General features: G+C 42.0%; 1 protein-coding gene across 1 annotated transcript in view; it reads right to left on the bottom strand.

Annotated features, from left to right (window-relative positions):
• LOC311141790 (guanine deaminase-like) overlaps window positions 1–13,537 on the bottom strand; it is a 28,083-nt gene that overhangs the window by 5,698 nt on the left and 8,848 nt on the right. The window contains exons 6-10 of the mRNA XM_084177248.1: window positions 6,510–6,537; window positions 6,189–6,296; window positions 5,945–6,052; window positions 3,965–4,062; window positions 3,428–3,495 (exon numbers count right to left, since the gene is read on the bottom strand). Of these exons, the coding sequence (XP_084033374.1) occupies window positions 3,428–3,495; window positions 3,965–4,062; window positions 5,945–6,052; window positions 6,189–6,296; window positions 6,510–6,537 (410 nt within the window). The remainder of the gene's footprint in view (window positions 1–3,427; window positions 3,496–3,964; window positions 4,063–5,944; window positions 6,053–6,188; window positions 6,297–6,509; window positions 6,538–13,537) is intronic.

Below are 13,537 nucleotides of genomic sequence, written 5' to 3' on the forward strand. Positions count from 1 at the left end.
AAGTTCTCCCACTTAAAAAGATGAGAGAGGCCTGTAATTTTCATCATAGGTACACGTCAACTATGACAGACAAAATTAGAAAAAAAAATCCAGAAAATCACATTGTAGGATTTTTAATGAATTTATTTGCAAATGATGGTGGAAAATAAGTATTTGGTCAATAACAAAAGTTTCTCAATACTTTGTTATATACCCTTTGTTGGCAATGACACAGGTCAAACGTTTTCTGTAAGTCTTCACAAGGTTTTCACACACTGTTGCTGGTTTTTTGGCCCATTCCTCCATGCAGATCTCCTCTAGAGCAGTGATGTTTTGGGGCTGTCGCTGGGCAACACGGACTTTCAACTCCCTCCAAAGATTTTCTATGGGGTTGAGATCTGGAGACTGGCTAGGCCACTCCAGGACCTTGAAATGCTTCTTACGAAGCCACTCCTTCGTTGCCCGGGCGGTGTGTTTGGGATCATTGTCATGCTGAAAGACCCAGCCACCTTTCATCTTCAATGCCCTTGCTGATGGAAGGAGGTTTTCACTCAAAATCTCACGATACATGGCCCCATTCATTCTTTCCTTTACATGGATCAGTCGTCCTGGTCCCTTTGCAGAAAAACAGCCCCAAAGCATGATGTTTCCACCCCCATGCTTCACAGTAGGTATGGTGTTCTTTGGATGCAACTCAGCATTCTTTGAGTTTTGACCAAAAAGTTATATTTTGGTTTCATCTGACCATATGACATTCTCCCAATCCTCTTCTGGATCATCCAAATGCACTCTAGCAAACTTCAGACGGGCCTGGACATGTACTGGCTTAAGCAGGGGGACACGTCTGGCACTGCAGGATTTGAGTCCCTGGCGGCGTAGTGTGTTACTGATGGTAGGCTTTGTTACTTTGGTCCCAGCTCTCTGTAGGTCATTCACTAGGTCCCCACGTGTGGTTCTGGGATTTTTGCTCACCGTTCTTGTGATCATTTTGACCCCACGGGGTAAGATGTTGCGTGGAGCCCCAGATCGAGGGAGATTATCAGTGGTCTTGTATGTCTTCCATTTCCTAATAATTGCTCCCACAGTTGATTTCTTAAAACCAAGCTGCTTACCTATTGCAGATTCAGTCTTCCCAGCCTGGTGCAGGTCTACAATTTTGTTTCTGGTGTCCTTTGACAGTTCTTTGGTCTTGGCCATAGTGGAGTTTGGAGTGTGACTGTTTGAGGTTGTGGACAGGTGTCTTTTATACTGATAACAAGTTCAAACAGGTGCCATTAATACAGGTAACGAGTGGAGGACAGATGAGCCTCTTAAAGAAGAAGTTACAGGTCTGTGAGAGCCAGAAATCTTGCTTGTTTGTAGGTGACCAAATACTTATTTTCCACCATAATTTGCAAATAAATTCATTAAAAATCCTACAATGTGATTTTCTGGATTTTTTTTTCTCAATTTGTCTGTCATAGTTGACGTGTACCTATGATGAAAATTACAGGCCTCTCTCATCTTTTTAAGTGGGAGAACTTGCACAATTGGTGGCTGACTAAATACTTTTTTTCCCCACTGTACGTTTTTCCAGCAGCAGACTATGATCAATAACGTCAAAAGCTGCACTGAAGTCTAACATAACAGGCCCCACAATCTTTTTATCATCAATTTATTATTTTTATTACCAATCATCAGTCATTTGTGTACGTGCTGTGCTTGTTGAATGTCCTTCTCTGTAAGCATGCTGAAAATTTGTTGTCAATTTGTTTACTGTAAAATAGCATTGTATCTGGTCCAATAGTTTAGTAAGGGTTGGTAACAGGCTGATTGGTCGGCTATTTGAGCCAGTAAAGGGGGCTTTACTATTTTTCGGTAGAGGAATTACTTTTGCTTCCCTCCAAGCCTGGGGGCACACACATTCTAGTAGGCTTAAATTGAAAATATGGCAAATAGGAGTGCCAATATCGTCCGCTATTATCCTCAGAAATAATTCATCCAAGTTGTCATTGTTGATAGACAACAATAATTTTTCCACCTCTTCAACACAGACTTTACGGAATTCAAAATTACAATGCTTGTCTTTCATAATTTGGTCAGATATACTTGGATGTGTAGCGTCAGCAATTGTTGCTGGCATGTCATGGCTAAGTTTGCTAATCTTGCAATGAAAAAATTCATTAAAGTAGTTGGCAATATCAGTTGGTTTTGTGATGAATGAGCCATCTGATTCAATGAATGATGGAGTTGAGTTTGCCTTTTTCCCCCAAAATGTAATTTAAGGTGCTCCAAAGCAATTTACTATCATTCTTTGTGTCATATTGTAGTTTCTTCTTCTTTTTATTCAGTTTAGTTACATGATGTCTCAATTTGCAATACGTTTGCCAATCGGTTGTGCAGCCAGACTTATTTGCCTTTCCTTTTGCCTCATCCCTCTCAACCATACCATTTTTCAATTCCTCATCAATCCACGGAGATTCAACAGTTTTTACAGTCATTTTCTTAATGGGTGCATGCTTATTAGGAACTGGAATAAGCCATTTCAAAAATGTGTCAAGTGCAGTGTCTGTTTGCTCCTCATTACACACCACGGACCAACATATATATGATTTACATCAACAACATAGGAATCACTTCAAAACTTATTGTATGACCTCTTATACACAATATTAGGCCCAGACTTTGGAACTTTGGTTTTCTTAGATATGGCTACTATATTGTGATTACTAGATCCAATGGATTTGGATACTGCTTTCAAACAAATCTCTGCAGAAATAGTAAAGATATGATCACTACATGTTGATGATTTCATTCCTGTACTGTTTGTAACTACCCTGGTAGGTTGACTGAATACCTGAACCAGGTTGCTGGCACTGGTTACAGTTTGAAGCTCTCTTGAGTGGGCAGCCTGATGAAAGCCAGTCAATATTTAAAATCACCCAGAAAGTATACCTCTCTATTGATATCACATACATTATCAAGAATTTCACACATTATCCAGATACTGACAGTTAGAACTTGGTGGTCTATAGCAGCTTCCCACCAGAATGGGCTTTAGGTGAGGCAGATGAACCTGTAGCCATATTACTTCAACAGTATTTAACATGAAAAAGAAAAACCTATTGGGATCATTCAAAATCATAATGAATGTAAAATACTCATTGTAAGAATATGAGAGTAGGCCTATATTTCATAAAACGTTTCATCAAAATAATATAATCTGTGCCATTTGAACAATACATCTTGAGATGCACTTGGACACATCATCAGATCATAGATTATATAACTCAATCACGATTGCCTTGATTTAGTTGCAAATTTCCAATATGGAAAGTTCAGGTATATTTCAACATTGTAATAGTTTTTTGGATACAGTACACATAGGCTAAAAAAAAACTATACAGAACACTGTGCTCTCAGGTAACAGGAAAAGTATATGTTTTGTAGTGTGTTGTCATGGACTCACCTGTGCCAAGCCCCAGCTTCACTTTGTGGTTCAGAACCCTGCGCACATCTAGCATACCACTGCACAACCTTGAGAGAGAAAAAAATGAGGGAAATGAGAGAGAATATGGACGGGTGAAACACCATGGCTGAGGATTTATAAATAAATCAGATTCTTATATTTGACCCTATCCAGTTAAGAACTCAGCAGTTATCCTAAATATCATATCAGCACTCAAGATAGCACACACACACAGACAGAGACAGAGAGAGAAAGACAGAGAGAGAAAATCAGAGTTATCCTCAGTGAACAAGTTTCAAATAGATACCAAACATGTATAATATAGCATTATTCTATCACTCATTCAATAGTCAGACCTCTGGATACTGTAACAGAGATACAATTTGGCCCCTCAGAGGTCGAAGGGCTGACTAAATCTTTGGCATTGTCCTTTGTCTTCCTTGTGCTCCTGGACAATTTGCCATGCAACTCCAGGTGTCAGAGAGCACATCAATTAGGGCCCAGCCTTTAGGTGGGGAAGAAGGAGAAAACACTTACGAGATGTTGGAATTGGGACAGTGAGCAACGGACGCCCCTGTCTCTCTGAACAGCTTCAGCTCTCCATCGGTCAGGTGACAACCATGAGCCATCACCGTCTGTGAACCATCATCATCATCAACAACAATATCATCATAATCATCCTTACTACCATTACCACATCATTACAGTGCATTGGGAAAGTATTCAGACCCCTTCACTTTTTCCACTTTGTTACATTAGACTTATTCTAAAATTGATTTAAAAAATAATTATCATCAATCTACACACACAATACCCCATAAGGACAAAGCGAAAAATAAGTTTAGAATTTTTTGCAAATGTATTTCAAATAAAAAACAGATATACCTTATTTACATAAGTATTCAGACCTCTCTGAATCAGAGGGGTTGGGTTAAATGCGGAAGACACATTTCAGTTGAATGCATTCAGTTGTACAACTGACTAGATATCCCCCTTTCCCATGAGACTCGAAATTGAGCTCAGGTGCGTCCTGTTTCCATTGATCATCCTTGAGATGTTTCTACAACTTGATTGGAGTCCACCTGTGGTAAATTATATTGATTGGACATGATTTGGAAAGGCACACACCTGTCTATATAAGGTCCCACAGCTGACAGTGCATGTCAGAGCAAAAACCAAGCCATGAGGTCGAAGGAATTGTCCGTAGAGCTCAGAGACAGGATTGTGTCTAGGCACAGATCTGGGGAAGGGTACAAAAACATTTCTGCAGCATTGAAGGTCCCCAACAACACTGTGGCCTCCATCATTCTTAAATGGAAGAAGTTTGGAACCACCAAGACTCTTCCTAGAGTTGGCTGCCCGACCAAACTGAGCAATCGGGGGAGAAGGGCCTTGGTCAGGAAGATAACCAAGAACCCGATGGTCACTCTGAGAGAGCTCCAGAGTTCCTCTGTGGAGATGGGAGAACCTACCAGAAGGACAACCATCTCTCCAGCACTCCACCAATCAGGCATTTATGGTAGAGTGGCCAGACGGAAGCCATTCCTCAGTAAAAGGCACATGACAGCCCGCTTGGAGTTTGCCAAACGGCACCTAAAGGACTCTCAGACCATGAGAAACAAGATTCTCTGGTCTGATGAAACCAAGATTGAACTCTTTGGCCTGAATGCCAAGCGTCACGTCTGGAGGAAACCAGGCACCGCTCATCACCTGGCCAATACCATCCCTACGGTGAAGCATGGTGGTGGCAGCATCATGCTGTGTGGATGTTTTTCAGCGACAGGGACTGGGAGACTAGTCAGGAAGGTGATCCTTGATGAATACCTGCTCTAGAACTCTTAGAATCTCAGACTGGGGCAAAGGTTCACCTTCCAACAGGACAACGACCCTAAGCACACAGCCAAGACAACTCAGGAGTGGCTTCGGAACAAGTCTCTGAATGTCCTTGAGTGGCCCAGCCAGGGCCCGGACTTGAACCTGATCGAACATCTCTGGAGAGACCTGAAAATAGCTGTGCAGCGACGCTCCCCATCCAACCTGACAGAGCTTGAGAGGATCTGCAGAGAAGAATGGGAGAAACTCCCCAAATACAGGTGTGCTAAACTTGTAGCGTCATACCCAAGAAGAGTCGAGGCTGTAATCGCTGCAAAAGGTGATTCAACAAAGTATTGAGTAAAGGGTCTGAATACTTATGTAAATGTGATCAGTTTATTTTTAATACATTTGCAATAACTTCTAAAAAACCTGTTTGTGCTTTGTCATTATGAGGTATTGTGTGTAGATTGATGATAAAAATAAAAATGTAAAGGCTGTAACGTAACAAAATGTGGAAAAAGTGAAGGGGTCTGAATACTTTCCGAATGCACTGTATAATCATCATTGTCATAATTATCACCACCACCAATATCATCATCATGATCCTTATCGCCACCACTATCATTAGCAATATTATGATCTTCATTATCCATGGAATGTCCTTGTGGTGAGGTTGTGTGTGCGTGCATGCGATGGGCTAACCTTGTCTGTGAGAAGGTTGTGTCTGTGGTAGACATCTGTGTAGGAGTCGTAGTCTGGGAACAGCTCCTTCACCAGCTTCACCTCCTCCTTCGTCTCACTGATGTGACTCTGGGGATCACAGAGAAGATCAATGAATTGTTTGAATGTTCAGGTGATTATCAATGTGTATGAAAGCAAGAGAGAGAGATGGAGAGTCAGAGATAAATACACTTGGTTGCCGTGACGACAGGCTAGCAAGGCTCACCTGGATGTGCAGGTGGTTGTTCTGGGCAATCTCTCCCAGGTGACCCAGCAAGGCGGAGGAGCAGGATGGGGCGAAGCGCGGGGTCACCACTGGCCTCACAAGGGGGTACTGCCCCAAACAAGACAGAAATACACCCAGTGAGAAACACCCTAAAAAGCTCCTTTTAAAGATTCTGATCACAAATGTTCCTGTGATATTTTGGTTTTGTATTGAGGGAATGGGATTCAATACCTACATGGGTTTGCCACTGACTTGTACATGTTCCCTTACATTCTATTAGGCTTAGAAACACCCTGTTCTAGCGAGGCAAAGGAGTCTTACCTTCTTCTTTAAGAGCTCACCAATGAACCTAGAGCAACACAAAACAATAAATCAACACGTTTTTTTTCCTTCTTCAGAAGAATGCTGTATTACCAGACACAACCAAGCAAAACACTCTTGACAGGAGTTGAGAGACTGCTGGGGTGTATTTATTAGTCGCACACCATAGCAAAATGTTGCACCGTAGCAAAATGTTGCACTGTAGCAAAATAGAAAAATGTTGCACCGTAGCAAAATGTTGCACTGTAGCAAAATAGAAAAATGTTGCACCATAGCAAAATACACTGCTCAAAAAAATAAAGGGAACACTTAAACAACACAATGTAACTCCAAGTCAATCACACTTCTGTGAAATCAAACTGTCCACTTAGGAAGCAACACTGATTGACAATAAATTTCACATGCTGTTGTGCAAATGGAATAGACAACAGGTGGAAATTATAGGCAATTAGCAAGACACCCCCAATAAAGAAGTGGTTCTGCAGGTGGTGACCACAGACCACTTCTCAGTTCCTATGCTTCCTGGCTGATGTTTTGGTCACTTTTGAATGCTGGCGGTGCTTTCACTCTAGTGGTAGCATGAGACGGAGTCTACAACCCACACAAGTGGCTCAGGTAGTGCAGCTCATCCAGGATGGCACATCAATGCAAGCTGTGGCAAGAAGGTTTGCTGTGTCTGTCAGCGTAGTGTCCAGAGCATGGAGGCGCTACCAGGAGACAGGCCAGTACATCAGGAGACGTGGAGGAGGCCGTAGGAGGGCAACAACCCAGCAGCAGGACCGCTACCTCTGCCTTTGTGCAAGGAGGAGCAGGAGGAGCACTGCCAGAGCCCTGCAAAATGACCTCCAGCAGGCCACAAATGTGCATGTGTCTGCTCAAACGGTCAGAAACAGACTCCATGAGGGTGGTATGAGGGCCCGACGTCCACAGGTGGGGGTTGTGCTTACAGCCCAACACCGTGCAGGACGTTTGGCATTTGCCAGAGAACACCAAGATTGGCAAATTCGCCACTGGCGCCCTGTGCTCTTCACAGATGAAAGCAGGTTCACACTGAGCACGTGACAGACGTGACAGAGTCTGGAGACGCCGTGGAGAACGTTCTGCTGCCTGCAACATCCTCCAGCATGACCGGTTTGGCGGTGGGTCAGTCATGGTGTGGGGTGGCATTTCTTTGGGGGGCCGCACAACCCTCCATGTGCTCGCCAGAGGTAGCCTGACTGCCATTAGGTACCAAGATGAGATCCTCAGACCCCTTGTGAGACCATATGCTGGTGAGGTTGGCCCTGGGTTCCTCCTAATGCAAGAAAATGCTAGACCTCATGTGGCTGGAGTGTGTCAGCAGTTCCTGCAAGAGGAAGGCATTGATGCTATGGACTGGTCCGCCCGTTCCCCAGACCTGAATCCAATTGAGCACATCTGGGACATCATGTCTCGCTCCATCCACCAACGCCACGTTGCACCACAGACTGTCCAGGAGTTGGCGGATGCTTTAGTCCAGGTCTGGGAGGAGATCCCACAGGAGACCATCCGCCACCTCATCAGGAGCATGCCCAGGCGTTGTAGGGAGGTCATACAGGCACGTGGAGGCCACACACACTACTGAGCCTCATTTTGACTTGTTTTAAGGACATTACATCAAAGTTGGATCAGCCTGTAGTGTGGTTTTCCACTTTAATTTTGAGGGTGACTCCAAATCCAGACCTCCATGGGTTGATCAATTTGATTTCCATTGATAATTTTTGTGTGATTTTCTTGTCAGCACATTCAACTATGTAAAGAAAAAAGTATTTAATAAGATTATTTCATTCATTCAGATCTAGGATGTGTTGTTTAAGTGTTCCCTTTATTTTTTTGAGCAGTGTAGAAACATTTTGCACTGTAGCAAAAAATGGTGCAACAGAAACCAATTACTCTAAAATGTCTTGTTTTTTAAATATACGAAAACATGTTTCTATTGGACAACTTCAGGTAGGTTCCTCCCCGTTTCGTTCTGTTTGGTTCCTGGGGGGGGGGGGGGAATTCCGACCCGAGTTAAGCGTGCGTAAATGGAACCTAATTCCGTTTTTATGAATTTAAGCATGAGAATATTCACCCGCTATTTGTTTGGGGTGGAGATCAAATAAATGAAGGTGTGGCGGAGGTGTGTCTACAGATACACCGTATTCTGACCTTTACTTAATTCCCTCATGAATCCCCAACCTTTACACACTATGAAACAATTAATAAGGTCTAGCAACCTGTCGGTTCCAAGTGGAACATCTACAGTGGGGGAAAAAAGTATTTAGTCAGCCACCAATTGTGCACATTCTCCCACTTAAAAAGATGAGAGAGGCCTGTAATTTTCATCATAGGTACACATCAACTATGACAGACAAATTTAGAAGAAAAAAATCCAGAAAATCACATTGTAGGATTTTTAATGAATTGATTTGCAAATTATGGTGGAAAATAAGTATTTGGTCACCTACAAACAAGCAAGATTTCTGGCTCTCACAGACCTGTAACTTCTTCTTTAAGAGGCTCCTCTGTCCTCCACTCGTTACCTGTATTAATGGCACCTGTTTGAACTTGTTATCAGTATAAAAGATACCTGTCCACAACCTCAAACAGTCACACTCCAAACTCCACTATGGCCAAGACCAAAGAGCTGTCAAAGGACACCAGAAACAAAATTGTAGACCTGCACCAGGCTGGGAAGACTGAATCTGCAATAGGTAAGCAGCTTGGTTTGAAGAAATCAACTGTGGGAGCAATTATTAGGAAATGGAAGACATACAAGACCACTGATAATCTCCCTCGATCTGGGGCTCCACGCAAGATCTCACCCCGTGGGGACAAAATGATCACAAGAACAGTGAGCAAAAATCCCAGAACCACACGGGGGGACCTAGTTAATGACCTGCAGAGAGCTGGGACCAAAGTAACAAAGCCTACCATCAGTAACACACTACGCCGCCAGGGACTCAAATCCTGCAGTGCCAGACGTGTCCCCCTGCTTAAGCCAGTACATGTCCAGGTCCGTCTGAAGTTTGCTAGAGTGCATTTGGATGATCCAGAAGAGGATTGGGAGAATGTCATATGGTCAGATGAAACCAAAATATAACTTTTTGGTAAAAACTCAACTCGTCGTGTTTGGAGGACAAAGAATGCTGAGTTGCATCCAAAGAACACCATACCTACTGTGAAGCATGGGGGTGGAAACATCATGCTTTGGGGCTGTTTTTCTGCAAAGGGACCAGGACGACTGATCCGTGTAAAGGAAAGAATGAATGGGGCCATGTATCGTGAGATTTTGAGTGAAAACCTCCTTCCATCAGCAAGGGCATTGAAGATGAAACGTGGCTGTGTCTTTCAGCATGACAATGATCCCAAACACACCGCCCGGGCAATGAAGGAGTGGCTTCGTAAGAAGCATTTCAAGGTCCTGGAGTGGCCTAGCCAGTCTCCAGATCTCAACCCCATAGAAAATCTTTGGAGGGAGTTGAAAGTCTGTGTTGCCCAGCGACAGCCCCAAAACATCACTGCTCTAGAGGAGATCTGCATGGAGGAATGGGCCAAAATAGCAGCAACAGTGTGTGAAAACCTTGTGAAGACTTACAGAAAACATTTGACCTGTGTCATTGCCAACAAAGGGTATATAACAAAGTATTGAGAAACTTTTGTTATTGACCAAATACTTATTTTCCACCATAATTTGCAAATAAATTCATTAAAAATCCTACAATGTGATTTTCTGGATTTTTCTTTCTCATTTTGTCTGTCATAGTTGACGTGTACCTATGATGAAAATTACAGGCCTCTCTCATCTTTTTAAGTGGGATAACTTGCACAATTGGTGGCTGACTAAATCCTTTTTTCCCCACTGTACTTTATTTTTTCTGATAGAAATAACACCATTCTCCATGCACTGCAATTTAACAAATTGATAAGATATATTGATAAGAGCTAGGTAAATGAGTAAGCTGTTTGGATTAGAGGATTGTAAATATAGATGACAATTGTTTTCGATCTATTTTACCGTATGATCGCTGGAGACAAATGTGAAACCAGACATATGGCAGCAAACTGAAGCATAACATATCACCTTTTCCACAGTGAAGTTTATGAAATGCAGGACTAATAACTAGGGAAGAAATGTGGAGACCCAAGCTACAGGCTTCTGTAGCCATACACAAATAACAGTATAGCGCCAAACCTACAGAGTTAATTTCTGATTTCTATAAAGTTTTAATTATATCATGTTAAATATTAGCCACTATTGGTAGCCACCGTCAGTTATACCCACATACATTTATAATTGTCACTGACTTCAATGTTAGTTTCCTTACATTTTGCATCATTCCATTACATCGTTAGTTTACCTTTCTTTCCTCTGTCATGATCGTGTGGTTGTTCTTGAGGATCGCTAGCTATAGTGGATCATATTAGTTAATTTGGGACATGTAGCCATTTGAATCATTATGGAATGCAGACTCATGTAAAGTCTAGAAAGAGCCAGCCATCTGACGCAATATGATAATGTTATTCTTGGTCATTGGTTGAATTTGCAGAAAAGGGCTTTGAGCATTCAAGAGAAGTGCACAAAATGTAGGCTTCCTGCACCTGCTTATATATAGAATAGAATACAATATCATAAAATGGAACAGAATAGAAACGTTTACCGTCCTCTTCCTCCAAGGAAATTATTTTCCACTACACCTTACAGTCTTGAGTCATGAGATAGAGTCAAAAGGCCATTGTGAGAGTCCATAAACTCTTCCTGTTCAAAGCTCCTGTTCTAATTCTTTAGATATTTATTATGTACAGTTGAAGTCGAAAGTTTACATACACCTTTGCCAAACACATTTAAACTCAGTTTTTCACAATTCCTGACATTTAATCCTAGTAAAAATGCCCTGTGTTGGGTCAGTTAGGATAACCACTTTATTTTAAGAATATGAAATGTCAGAATAATAGTAGAGAGAATTATTTATTTAAGCTTTTATATCTTTCATCACATTTCCAGTGGGTCAGAAGTTTACGTACACTCAATTAGTATTTGGTAGCATTGCCTTTAAATTGTTTAACTTGGGTCAAACGTTTCGGGTAGCCTACCACAAGCTTCCCACAATAAGTTGGATGAATTTTGGCCCATTCCTCCTGACAGAGCTGGTGTAACTGAGTCAGGTTTGTAGGCCTCCTTGCTCGCACACACTTTTTCAGTTCTGCCCACAAATGTTCTATAGGATTGAGGTCAGGGCTTTGTGATGGCCACTCCAATACCTTGACTTTGTTGTCCTTAAGCCATTTTGCCACAACTTTGAAAGTATGCTTGGGGTCATTGTCCATTTGGAAGGCCCATTTGCGACCAAGCTTTAACTTCCTGACTGATGTCTAGAGATGTTGCTTCAATATATCCACATCATTTTCCTTCTTCATGATGCCATCTATTTTGTGAAGTGCACCAGTCCGTCATGCAGCAAAGCATCCCCACAGCATGATGCTGTCACCCCGTGCTTCATGGTTGGGATGGTGTTCTTCAGCTTGCAAGCATGCCCCTTTTTCCTCCAAACATAACGATAATCATTATGGCCAAACAGTTCTATTTGTGTTTCATCAGACCAGAGGACATTTCTCAAAAAAGTACAATCTTTGTCCCCATGTGCAGTTGCAAAAAGTTGCCTGGCTTTTTTATGGCGGTTTTGGAGCAGTGGCTTCTTCCTTGCTGAGCGGCCTTTCAGGTTATGTCGATATAGGACACGTTTTACTGTGGATATAGATACTTTTGTACCTGTTTCCTCTAGCATCTTCACAAGGTCCTTTGCTGTTGTTCTGGGATTGATTTGCACTTTTCGCACCAAAGTACGTTCATCTCTAGGAGACAGAACGCGTCTCCTTCCTGAGCGGTATGAAGGCTGCGTGGTCCCATGGTGTTTATACTTGTGTACTATTGTTTGTACAGATGAACGTTGTACCTTCAGGCATTTGGAAATTGCTCCCAAGGATGAACCAGACTTGTGGAGGTCTACAAAAAAAAATTCTGAGGTCTTGTCTGATTTATTTAGATTTTCCCATGATGTCAAGCAAGTTTGAAGGTAGGCGTTATAATACATCCACAGGTACACCTCCAATTGACTCAAATTATGTCAATTAGCCTATCAGAAGCATCTAAAGCCATGATGATTTTCTGGAACGTTCCAAGCTGTTTAAAGGCACAGTCAACTTAGTGTATGTAAATGTCTGACCCACTGGAATTGTGATACAGTGAATTATAAGTGAAATAATCTGTCTGTAAACAATTGTTGGAAAAAGTACTTGTGTCATGCACAAAGTAGATGTCCTAACCGACTTTGTGGAGTGGTTGAAAAACAAGTTTTAATGACTCCAACCTAAGTGTATGTAAACTTCCGACTTCAACTGTACAGTCGTGGTCAAAAGTTTTGAGAATGACACAAATACAAATTTTCACAAAGTCTGCTGCCTCAGTTTTGATGAGGCAATTTGCATATACTCCAGAATGTCATGAAGAGTGAAAAGATGAACAAGGAGAGGAGGCAGCTTCGGAGGAAGTCATGACAGCAAAGTTGTCATCAAGTCAAAGGGTGGCTGCTTTGAAGAATCTCAAATAGAAAATATATTTTGATTTGTTTAACCCTTTTTTGGTTACTACATGAATCCATATGTGTTATTTCATAGTTCTGATGTCTTATTATTCTATAATGTAGAAAATAGTAAAAATAAAGAAAAACCCTTGAATTAATAGGTGTGTCCAAACGTTTGACTGGTACTGTCAAACCATCCTAATATACATACTACTGTACACAAGTGATAACTAAGTGGCTCGGGGAACAAAACATCAACATTTTGGGTCCATGGCCAGGAAACTCCCCAGACCTTAATCCCATTGAGAACTTGTGGTCGATCCTCAAGAGGCGGGTGGACAAACAAAAACCCACAAATTCTGACAAACTCCAAGCATTGATTATGCAAGAATGGGCTGCCATCAGTCAGGATGTGGCCCAGAAGTTAATTGACAGCATGCCAGGGCG

This window comes from Coregonus lavaretus, assembly GCF_964263955.1.
Source record: "Coregonus lavaretus genome assembly, chromosome: 14".
NCBI lineage: Eukaryota > Metazoa > Chordata > Actinopteri > Salmoniformes > Salmonidae > Coregonus > Coregonus lavaretus.